The sequence below is a fragment of the Podarcis cretensis genome (genome assembly GCF_951804945.1).
Source record: "Podarcis cretensis genome assembly, chromosome: 10".
Classification (NCBI taxonomy): domain Eukaryota; kingdom Metazoa; phylum Chordata; class Lepidosauria; order Squamata; family Lacertidae; genus Podarcis; species Podarcis cretensis.
This window is the reverse complement of record NC_137179.1, coordinates 67,621,663-67,634,318: the sequence shown is the minus strand read 5'-3', so window position 1 is coordinate 67,634,318 and position 12,656 is coordinate 67,621,663. Positions and strand designations below refer to the sequence as shown.

The following is a 12,656-nucleotide window of genomic DNA, read 5'->3' as shown; positions in this document are numbered from 1 at the left end:
GTTAGCCACCCCTGACTTGCAGCCATGGACAAATCACTTTTCTCTCTGCCATGATAGTATCCAAGTATATATATAGTTGCTATACATCAGATGGCGGTTAGATGGAGAAAACTGTAAAAGAACCTATTGAAAGTTGCTTGTGGCAACACTGCTTTGTGACGGCATGTGCATCTTCATTTGCATCAGTTGGAATCCCTTCTCTGATTGGGTATGATCTCATCTGGGGACAAGGCAGGAGAGAAAAGACTTGGTGTGTGCATCTTCATCTCCACTTGGGAATCTGCAATGATAAAAAACGAGACCAATCATATTTTAATCCCTCATGATTTACTATTGGCATCCATTTTGTCTGGAGTCATCATAGTAAGCCATAAGCCATGGTTTTCTGTGAAGGAGCGGCACACAAGTGCATGCTGCTGAATTGCTCCCCTTTTGTTCCTCCCTTGTAGAGCCAGAAGCGACAAATAGCAAGTCTTGGCTTAGTTGCAACGTGTGAACCAACACTCAGGGTTTATTTCTGACCAAACCAAGGTTTGTTCTTTGCTTACTGATCCTGGCAATTAGGAGAAGCAAATTGTGAGTGTGGTCCACATGCTGCTTGTTCACAGAATGGAGCCATTGTAAAGAGGAAGACCCAGTGAGCTGTAACAAGGCTTATTCAAGATCACTTAACCCGAAGTAGTTAGATACTTATACCCTTTAATCATCATGTCGTGCTCATAATCACCATGGTTTTTCCATAGTTTCATATGTGCTTATACGGATGATATGGGATTCTACTCTTGGGTTAGTGATTGTGAGCACAGAACCAGAAATGGTGAGTTTTTGGTACCAGATCTAGGTGTTTGGGTCGGGTCACCAGTTGCCATTGGCTGGAGCATGTTTTCACTATTTAGAACAGGCTTCTCCTGTGGCTCTGCCCTTTGATTTCCAGCAGGGTGAGGGAAGAGGAAACCTGGGAACTTCAGTCCTCACAGACCATTGTGCATGGGAGTAGACAAGGCACCAGACATACCCTGAAATCCTTAACAGGCAGCTTTCTGAGCGTTGCAGAATGAGAAAGCAACAGACATACAAACCTTGGGGGCAGAGAGCATCATGTTAACCATTCCTGGTCTAGAAGCTTCTTACTGTTGTCGACAATTAAAATATTGATATTCTCTGTGTTTAGAAATATACCAGTATTAGAGAAGGTCAGTAAACAGCACCATAGCTGTTGCATCCTGGTGCAAAGGAGACCACTTGTCTTGAGGCTTTTGTTCTGTCTTCAGAGAGGTAGAAAAAAAATTCAGGCACCTCGTCCCTGCTTTAATCCTAAACAGCAACATCTAATAATCAAGAACTCTTGCTACAAAACATAGTAAGGAAAGGAGTCTGAATATTTTCTTCCACACATGTGAAGTGGTACAACAGCCTCATCAAAGCCCCCTCCTCTGCTTGCCAGAGTTCCTCCTCCACTTCCTGCTGCTACCCATCATGTGGGCTCTAGAAAAAGAAAAAGAAAAAGAAGTGTGGTATAGCTATATGTGTAGATTAATTTGAAAGCTGTTTGCATGACTAAAAATGAAATAGTGCTCATTTTTTAGGGAAAAAAATCACATAAATTACAGTGTCTTCCCACTTGGTGGATTTGTTTTCAAAACTATCAAGTTTTGAAAGTATCAAAACTATAAATACCTTTAGATAAGTATTAAAATAAGAAAAGCTTGTTTGTGTTTCAGCTTTACAATCTGCCACAAGACAGAAGTGATAAAGAATACATTAAATCCAGTGTGGCAGGCATTCAAGATATCTGTCAGAGCACTTTGCAATGGAGATTTTGACAGGTAAGAGTTAAACCTTTTGTCTTAAGTAAAGTTTTCAAAGATTGGAGGTTCCTCAATTTAGTTAATCGTTTTAGAAGGCATATTATCAGTTCAAAACTTTAAGTAAATGTTAACATCACCACCATTCATTTAGTTAAGTGTTCATATCTAAGAGGTACAAGGGGTACTATAGTATTTTCAGTATACTAATAGGTACCACTCCCCACAGATAATTGACAAGCAGATAAAAAGCAAACTCTCTGGAAACATGGAGCCACTGTTGCTAGTGCACTAAGAAACTAGTTACTGCTCTTTGTCACTGCAAAGCAAATACTGATGATACTGCTTTTCTCAAGAAAAATTCTTTTTGTTAAAGGTTCCTGGAGGTGTCCTCTTACTCAGAATTTATGGGATAAAAACCAGCCTACAAAGCAACTAACAGAATGTGCTGGTGCTTCCTTCCTTCTTTTTCATAAGTAGCAGTCATCACATGAACATCTAGTGAATCAGAAATGGATGGAAAGGTATCTTCCCCATCTTGGTTACTTCATTCAGTTGTTTTTATAAGTCAGATCACTGAGGTGCTTACAGACATTGCTGAGGCGATCTCTGCCTCAGCTGATCCACCTCGTCTTCTGTCTTTTTCATCTTATGGGCCACATAAGAAACTGAGTGGAAGGCAGATATTTTATAGCAGTCCGATAAGGTTATATCATAACCCAGGCAAATCAAGGCATTCAGAACTAAGCAAACTAAGGAGAATCAGCAGTGGCACTTCTCAGAATGAGTTTCATGCTTGAGTTCTAGAAAACCTAATAGCATTCACCGTCTTTCCTTCATTTTCAAAGGAAAGCCCTTCCCCTTTCAAATTAGAGGGGGATTAGTCATACCAAACTTCAGAACTTTAATGATATAAATTCCCTCTAAGAAATAAATATTTACAAGACAACTTAAATACTTTGGAAAATAACCTTGCTTAATTATCTGACCTCAATATTTGCTTGAAATGGAAATGAAATAGATGCAATTAGGTTAGACATAACTGTTGAAAGGATTGCACCTTTAGTATTCCAAAACCTTCCAAAGCGTGTTCTCCAATAAATGAGAGCACGTGTTGCGGTGTGGGCCACCGGGCCAGGCCTCTTGTTGCCAGGCAGGTTAATAGTTGTTGCCTGGCATTGTTATTGGATAACCGGGTTGCTGGGGCAAATTGTATGTTGCAAATTGGGTGGGTGGGACCATAGTTTTTAAATATTGGTGCACTCTGGTTTCTCTTTCTCTTTGCAGAGTGCATCGGATCACCTGCCCATCCGCCCTCTTTTCCAGTTGACCTTGCTTTGCCTGTCATGGGGTCGTCTGCCTTGGCGCAGGGGCCTAGTAGGAATTTTGCCATTTGGTGATTGACTGTGCCATTTGGTTTTTGCCTACTACTCAGCAATTCGTCACAACTTGTAAGGTTGCGGTTAGGCATTGGTTATAATATGCTGGTGGTGGAGGGGTCAGGATAGGCTGTGCCTGCCCCTCCTATTGCGCTGAAGGGAATTCCGTTAAAGGAATCCTGGGGCTTGCCATGATTTCATCCAATCCCTGCCATGGGACCAGGGCCGCCCAATCCCTGTCATGGGAATCCTTGTCATAGGACCAGGGCCGGCAAGCTTTCGGGGAGCTGCTGGGGTGAGCGGCGTGGGTCCGACGCTTAGCTCAAATGACCCCCAAGTTTGACTTTCCCTTCTACTGGCTACCGATCGGACCTCGAGATGTCAGTTCTGTCCCAGGCGGGGGGACAGATAATCATAACCAATGTCTAAACAACCACTCACTTATTTTGTATTTTAATAAAGTTGTGGCCAAAATAGTGCCCAAAAACCAAAACTAAATTACGTGTTATGTGTGAAGTTATTTGAGGGGTGGCCTGGAGACCTACACACGCAACGGGGCCAATTTGTTTGAAGGCAAATTCATTCCCAGCTCTGAATATGGCAGCCATTAAAGAACCACAGCAAGGCTAGTAATCACATAACCTAGAAGAAGAAATGGTAATATAAAACAAGCCCCAAAACATGAATATCAAGTCCCAGGAGGCAAGCAGGAGTGACACCTGTTCCACTCTGAAGCCCTACCCCCATGGACTGGCCTGATTGGCCAGAATTCAAAATTGGGACTGGTGGGAACTCCCACACGGAGATTTCCCAACTGCTGGCTGCCCACCCAGGACTCAGTAAGCAGCCAGTGTAAACATAGTTTGTGCCTGAAAACCCCTGAGCTAACTTATGACAAATGTTTATGAGTCCACATGATGCTTTGCTACTTAAGAAATTTATATTTACTGTGAGTAGAAATTAAGGGCAAAACCGAAGTCAAAGCCGATTCTGAGAGAAATTAAACTTTATCAAGCGCAATATTCCAAATTGATAAACCAGGAAATAGAGTGGAAAGTTAAACTAATGAAACAGAGAACATTTGAATCGGCGAATAAATGTGGGAAACTGCTAGCATGGCAGTTGAAGAAGAGACAAAAAATGAATACAGTTACAAATTTAGAGATTGAAGGAAGAAACATACAGAACCCTATGGATATTAGAAAGTGTTTCCAGAGATATTTCAAACAACTGTACACTCAAGGGCCGCAAGATGAGGTTGAGATAGAACAATTTTTGATAAACAACGGATTACCAAAATTGTCACAAGACAATAGATCAATCCTGAATTGTAAAATAACACGACAAGAGATTGAACAAGCCATTCAGAACATGCAATTGGGCAAATCCCCAGGGCCCAGTGGGCTTACCTCCAAGTACTATAAGACATTGAAAGACTATCTGATACAACCACTGATGGAGGTAGGCAATGAAATTTTGGAAGGGAAGAAGGCGCCGGAATCGTGGAAAGAGGCCTTCATCACATTGATACCTAAACCAGAAACTGAAAAGACACAACTTAAGAACTATCGTCCCATCTCCCTTCTAAATGTGGATTACAAAATTTTTGCAGACATTTTAGCAAGCAGATTTAAAAAAGTCCTAAATGAAGTAATTCATAAGGACCAGGCAGGCTTTCTCCCAGGCAGACATTTGTTTGCTAATACAAGGAACATTATTGACATTTTGGAACTTCTGCAAACAAATATTAATACAAAAGCTGTGTTAATTTTCATAGATGCGGAGAAGGCCTTTGATAATATCTCTTGGAAATTCATGAAGAAAAGTTTGGAAGGGATGGGAGTGGGACGGGGATTTGAAAATGGGATAGATGCAGTCTATTCAGAACAAAAGGCTAAACTGATAGTTAACAATGTGGTGACAGAAGAGTTTAAAATTGAAAAAGGAACACGTCAAGGCTGCCCTATCTCCCCTTTGTTATTTATTTCTGTCCTGGAGGTGCTCTTGAACATGATTAGAGGAGATCGGTTGGTTGAAGGAATATGGGTCGGAGCGAAACAGTACAAACTTAAAGCTTTTGCAGATGATTTGGTTTTGACATTACAGGAGCCAGAGTCTAGTACGAAAAGAGTATTACAATTGATTCAAGAATTTGGCCGGGTGGCGGGATTTAAATTAAATAAGCAAAAAACCGAGGTATTAGAAAAAAATTTGACAGTTATAGAGTCAGAAAGGTTTCAGAAAGAGACAGAGTTAAAGGTGGTTAAAAAAGTAAAATACCTAGGGGTAAATATAACAGCAAAAAATCTGAGTTTATTTAAGGACAACTATGAGAAATGTTGGTCAGAAATTAAGAGAGACCTAGAAAGCTGGACAAGATTGAAACTTTCCTTGTTAGGCCGAATCGCTGCTATAAAGATGAATGTATTGCCAAAAATGCTGTTTTTGTTTCAAACTTTGCAAATTGTGGACAAAACAGAGTGCTTTCGGAAGTGGCAGAGAGATATTTCTAAATTTGTCTGGCAGGGCAAAAAGCCCAGAATTAAGTTTAAGATATTAACTGATGCGAAAGAAAGAGGGGGCTTTGCCCTGCCAGACTTAAGGTTGTACTATGAAGCCGCAGCTTTCTGCTGGCTAAAAGATTGGCTGCTTCTCGAAGACACTGATGTATTAGATTTGGAAGGTTTTAATAATGCTTTTGGTTGGCATGCATATTTATGGTATGACAAGGTTAAGATCAATAAGACTTTCAAGAACCATATTGTCAGAAAAGCAGTGTTTAATGTCTGGACAAAATACAAAGACTTACTGGAAAACAAAACTCCAAGGTGGCTTTCACCATTGGAAGCTAAGGCCCGGAAAAGACTCAATATGGAGGCCAAATGGCCGAAGTATTGGGAAATATTAGAAAAAGATGGAGATAATTGGAAATTGCAGAGTCAGGAGAAAATGAAAGATAAAGTGCGAGATTGGCTACACTACGCTCAGATTAAAGAAGTTTTCAAACTTGATAAAAAGTTAGGATTCCAGGTGGAAAAATCGAAGCTAGAAAAGGAATTGTTAGAGCCTGAGACTAAGGTACTTTCAAAAATGTATAATTTGCTGTTGAAGTGGAATACACAAGATGAAACGGTTAAATCGGCTATGATAAAGTGGGCACAAGACATTGGATATAACATTATGTTTGAGGACTGGGAGAGGTTGTGGACTACTGGGCTGAATTTTACTGCTTGTAATGCTTTGAAAGAAAATGTTATGAAAATGATATATAGATGGTACATGACCCCAGTCAAACTTGCAAAAATATACCACTTGTCTGATAATAAATGTTGGAAATGTAAAGAAAATGAAGGAACATTCTTTCACCTCTGGTGGACTTGCCCTAGAGTGAAGGCTTTCTGGGAAATGATATATAATGAGCTGAAAAAAGGTATTTAAGTATACCTTCCCTAAGAAACCAGAGACCTTCCTTTTGGGTATTGTCGGCCAGAACGTGTTAAAGAAGGACCGAACATTTTTTATGTACGCAACAACAGCAGCAAGGATACTTGTCGCTAGGCATTGGAAAACTCAAGATCTACCCACACTGGAAGAATGGCAGACGCAACTGATAGACTATATGGAACTGGCTTAGATGATTGGCAGAATCCGAGACCTGGGAGAAGAGACGGTGGAAGAAGACTGGAAGAAATTTAAGATTTATCTACAAAAATATTGTAAATTGTATGAATGTTAAGAAGGATGCGAGAGTATAAACAACTTGGCACCATTAAGCTAGATGAAGTGAATTACGAAGACAAGTTAAATTTAAGAAAGGATAAAAAATTTTGGAAGTTGTAGGTTATATTTAAATTCTTTAAGATTTGAATAAAGGATAGTTAAAATCAGAGATATAACATTGGAAAAGTAGATAATAAGAATAGAAATAAGGGGATAAATTTGCTGGAAAAAAATTTTATAAACAGGAACGCAGGAGCGGGAGATGTGAGGGAGTCCAAAGAAGTGATGAGATCTATGTCAAGAGATGTTATATTGTATTGTTTATTGGTATTGTAATTTTAAACAAAACTGTTAATAAAAATTAATATATATATAAAAAAAGAAATTTATATTTACAAGTTAATACCCTCATTTGACTTGGGACTGAGCAGAAAGTCAAAACAGTGTCTAAAATAATTCATTTCTGTGGTTGACAAGGAATTCGGTGAATCTTCAGGAAAAGCACCTTTCCCAATAAGACCATCACAGGACTAGAATAGGCTGCAACTTCTGCTGAAGAGACCTGCAAAGCTGTTGCTGGAATCTTCATACAGCATTATTAGCGTTTTAAGAGGGATGTAATTTTTATTAACAATTCTCATCTGTAATCCAGAAGCATACACACCAGGGAATGCCATATTTTCCATCCTATGTTTGGCTATTGGTATATTCTACCCTTTCATGTGAATGACTGGAGATTTCACTGTGGCAAGGAATTTGCTCCTGGGAAAAAAAAGTATTTCTCTGAGAGTAGATCCGAGAATCCACATGTTTCCTATTACATTTTTTTTTGTACTGTGCTCTTTAAGAATACTTTTCTCCTAGTTATTAGGTACACTAGCAGCAGTACTTGTATCTTATTTGCTACATCTGCCTGTCAATCGCCCATGGAATGAGAAGTTGTTAGTTTGGATAGCTGGACCTACCCTCATAGAAATGTATAGCTAGGGAAAAATCTAAATATGCTGCACTTGCTGTGACAACTTGATTTAGTACTTATTTGTTCTCGAATACAGCCTCCTTAAAGTCCCATTTTCTTACAATTGGAATATGACAAATAATTGTGCCTCTTTAATCTAGAGCTTAATACAGTCTGTCCCAACTGTTCTAGACTTATGATGGTTTGGTTCCATGTCCTTCAGATATCTCTGTACCACAAACAAAATTCCTTGAGATGTCCTGAGATACAGAGTGATTCCATGAAATAGAAAAGGCTGTTACTGTCAGAAGAAAATGCATAAGACAGTAATTCAGTAATAGCCAAGAGTCATTTACCATTGACAAGAATAGATATTAAATATTTCAGAGCAAAACTGTAATGCTTAGGAACATAAGTTGCCTTTTACAAAGTCATTCCACTGGTTTATCTACCTCAGTACTGTCTGCTCTGACTGGCAGTGCTCACCCACTAACAGGACATGGGTGGGCTGTGGTCTAAACCACTGAGCCTCTTGGGCTTGCTGATCGGAAGGTCGGCAGTTCGAATCTGCGCGATGGGGTGTGCTCCCGTTGCTCTGTCCCAGCTCCTGCCAACCTAGTAGTTTGAAAGCACGTCAGTGCAAGTAGATAAATAGGTACCACTGCAGCGGGAAGGTAAACAGTGTTTCTGTTCATTCTGGCACTTGTCAAGGTGTCCCATTGTGCCAGAAGCAATTTAGTCATGCTGGCCACATGACCTGGAAATCTGTCTGTGGACAAATGCCGACTTCCTTGACCTGAAAGCAAGATGAGTGCCACAACCCCATAGTCGCCTTTGACTGGACTCAAGCCTCCAGGGGTTATTTACCCACTTACCTTTTGCTCTTCAGAGATGCCAGCTAGAATTGTTTCCCAGTCCCACCTCAGGATACTGTGGATTCAATTTGTGAATTTGGGCTTACGAAACATTTGCTCCATCATGGAGTTATGGCCAGTTGAATTTGCAGTGAAAGTTGTTCCAAATCCTTGGTGTTTATTCTCATTTCCTTGTTTAATGTTTATATATTCAGTGATTATCCTGATCTGTATTATCTTGTTAGCTGTGGAGGAGCAAGGATTCACCATTGTGGCATCAGCACTACAGAACTCCCTTTCCCAGGAATATGCTAGGTTATTCACCTTGCACACTTTTCACAATAAAACCTACCCATGCATTGCTGGGACCTGTTGAGTATAGTGGTTAATTTTTAAATGAATTTTTATTATTAAGGCTTTTAGATGTTATGGTGTGTTGCCTTGAGCACCTATCTGTTAGAAATGCAGCCGGAAATGCTTACAAATAAATTGTATTCTCCTTTGTTTTAATCACTTTTTTTTTTTTTACAAAAAAGGCGTAATCGTGATTATCAATTTAATAATTAGATATGGAAATGAAAAATACAAGTAGTAAAGTACATTACTCATTTATTTCTGTTGACAAGTTTTTTAGCATATGTGTATAGCTTTTTCTGTGTTTTATTTGTTTCTCTTCAGAACAATTAAGATTGAAGTATACGACTGGGATAGAGATGGAAGGTAATCTTTTTATTGCACAGTATTAATTGTTCAAAAGGAATTGTATGGCATACATACTCTTAGACTATTTGGGCAGCTTTTGGAGTTTTCTACCAGTTATTCCTGTGCTTAAAAAGCTTTAATGTAGGAATGTGTGTGCTTGCAGGAAATAACATGAGTTTATCTACTGAGCCACTCCCTTATTGATTGTACACATAGTTATTTTGCAATCTGATGTATACCAAACCCCTTCATTATGCATTTTGACACGGGAGAGGGTTTTTAAAATGCTTTTAACTCCACTTTGTGAAAAAATAACAATGCACATTTTGTGGGGAAATGGTATGTAATCATGTAGATAATGAACCAGATAAGAAACATTTCCTAATGTTTGGGTTTGGTTGATAACAGGAGCCTATTAGTGAATTTCATGGAGCAATGAAAAGCTTTCAAATATGAAACAGAGCGCCAAATTGTGGGGCGTAAGGCAGATTCCTAAAATGCCTCTTGTACTGGGAAGTGTTAGCTAGCATATTGTTCACACCTTGACCTACAATAATACAGCTTATCCGCTAATCTGAATTTTTGTTTGTTTTTGTTTCCTAGTCATGACTTCATTGGAGAATTCACAACAAGTTATAGGGAGCTATCTAGAGGACAGTCACAGTTTAATGTCTATGAGGTAACAGTAGATTTTTTCATATCCTCAAGTACAGGTAATAAACATCATGAATTGTCTATGTGCCCTTTTTGTAATATGGGCCAGCACTATAAAGTTTAATCACCTATCTTTTAGTAATAGAAAGCAGAAAATCTGGAAAAAAGCCATAAGTCCAAGTGTGCGTACACATTTTCTAGAATTGCAGTCAATATATTTGTGGGTTCGTTTTATAAAGATAAACACCATTTTATTATATAACTTGAGTTTTCAACATAGTTATTGAACCAGTATACGTTGCGCAAAGGATAGCTGCCTTGGTAGAGGATGAAACTCTTAATCTCAGAGACATGGGTTCGAGCCCCACATTCCTTTCTGCTGTTCTTTTTTAAATTATTTCCACTGCTTTCTGTTCAATAGCTCAGGTACGAAAGTCAGCCTAGTTGAAAGGAATTGGGGAAGAGATGCTCTTTCCACCCCAGTCACCTCTGTACTTCCCACTTCCAAAGGGAGAAAAAGGAAGGGACATTAGTAGTAAGTTAAAAGTGAAATATCTGGCCAATAGGAATGAATGTCTAAGGGTTGAGAGAGACTGAATTATATGACTATGGAGTTTCAAACATGAGGTGTAACAAAGGAAAGAGGATGGAGGTGTAAAATAGATGTAATTGGTATCAGAGGAACTCTGACCTCTGAAAAGTGTATTTTTAAAATTAAGAAAAGAGCAAAGTGCAATGATGTAAAAATAAGTAAATTTTCAATAGGTGGCAGGCCATCACATGGGTGTTTATTTGCTACCTTTCATCAAGACAGGAAACGTTTAGAGTTGAGTTTGGCTCCTTCCTGCCCTCATTTGGTCTGCTTTTCTGTGTTATCCAGGTGGACCTATTCAGCTCAGCTTAGCTTAGCTTTCTGTATTCTGTGGACCTTGCTTTGTAAGTTGTGTGAGTCAATGCAAAAAAGAAGAGATGATAAATGATAATGTTTATAGGCAAAAATTGAAAGATTGCAGAGTGGAAAATAGATTCAAGAAGATACAGATGGGATAAAGGAGGATCAACAAAAATTATATTACAGTAATCAAGCCTCGATGAAGTAAAAGAATAAGCAGTTTAGCAGTATCATTAGAGATAAAAGAACATATTTTAAAAGTGTTAACCAGTTGATGATATGATACTGAACCTGTCTAGATGTGCAAGCGAACTAGATAAGTGTCTGTTTTAAAAAATCACATCCAGTTTCTGGTGTGTGAAGGAGGAGATAGAAACTCTACTAAGAGTTAAAGGAACCAAATAAGAAGCTGAAGGAAGAAACTTAAGAAAATCAATCTCCCAAGAAATTCAACTGAAGAAAGTGAGAAATCATCCAAAAAGAACTAAAGGAAGATATGCAGTGAGATGAGTAATTGAAGATGAGGTAGAATCTGGAACTGAAAAATATAACTCTAAATCACTAACTTGAAAATGAAAATAGCAAAAGAATGCAAAGAGAGGTTGAGAGAGCATCAGAATAAGGGTTTCAGTTTAGAAAGCAGAGTACATACAGTAAATGGATAGAAGACATGAAGCAGAAAAAGATGTATCAAGAGCAGTTAGAGTGATAAGGAAGTAAAATGAAATATCAGAATTTAGGAAACCAAGTTTATACAAATATTGCAAAATAATAGTATGGTATCAAAAGTAAAGGAAAGATACGATCACAAGCAAACTGAAAATTTGTGACTTTTTCAGACGGTAAAGGAAAATCATTAATAGAAATTAAAGCAAGGATAGGAATCAGATTGGTTAAAATCCAAAAAGCACATTAGAAGATATGAATTCTAAACAGTGTGCAAGTACAGCCAGCTTCAAGAGTTTAGAAACAAAGGACAGCAGTTATGGTAGATAGAGAAGGATGTCTCAACAAGAGACATAACCACAGATGACTTCCTCAAAAAGAAAAACTCCAGACATCAAAGAGAATATAAAAACACACAGTGAGAAGAGCAATATAGGGGAGCCATACTAAATGCAGTGCCCCCCAACTCCTGTTATTCCTGACCATTGATGATGCTGGTCAGTCTGATGGGAGTTGTATTCCAAAACATCTGGGGAGAACAACTTAGGGCAGGAGGTGTCCAGGGTAGGGAATCTTCTGGGGGGATCATACCTGATGGGCTTTACAGTGATTCATAGCTGCCAGCAAAGAAGCAGCAGATGGGGTTCAAGATCTCTTGGGAATGGGAATTTAAGGAACAGTAATCCAAGGAAGCTATTCAACTCTTAAAATTTTAAGCAATGGCAAGAGTAGCACAGAACAGATGACTGTATTTCATTTACTATCTGCCCTCCCAGCCACTTCCATCTTCTACCCACCAGACTGGAAGACAACTCTGCAGAACTTATCTATCCCCTGATAGCAAAGCCGACATAAATTCAAACTGAGCTCCCCTTATGCTTTGCCTCCCTGCAAGCCTCACTCATTTCTTCCTGCATGCCCCTAGACATGAACAAGGCTTCCTTTGAATGTTTCTTTCCCTGCCACTAATAAGATTGATTCCAGTGACAAGAATGGGTGGAACACTATTTTTTATTCAATCCAGTG

General features: G+C 38.9%; 1 protein-coding gene across 5 annotated transcripts in view; it reads left to right on the top strand.

Annotated features, from left to right (window-relative positions):
* Positions 1–12,656, top strand: part of CPNE8 (copine 8) — a 64,503-nt gene that overhangs the window by 34,064 nt on the left and 17,783 nt on the right. For 3 of the 5 annotated variants that reach the window (XM_079994232.1, XM_079994231.1, XM_079994233.1), the window contains 3 exons: positions 1,722–1,826; positions 9,395–9,436; positions 10,022–10,097. In XM_079994232.1, coding sequence (XP_079850358.1) covers positions 1,722–1,826; positions 9,395–9,436; positions 10,022–10,097 — 223 coding nt within the window. Of the gene's footprint in view, positions 1–1,721; positions 1,827–2,204; positions 2,330–9,394; positions 9,437–10,021; positions 10,098–12,656 lie in introns of those variants that run through there. The other 2 variants (XM_079994234.1, XM_079994235.1) reach the window with 2 other exon arrangements.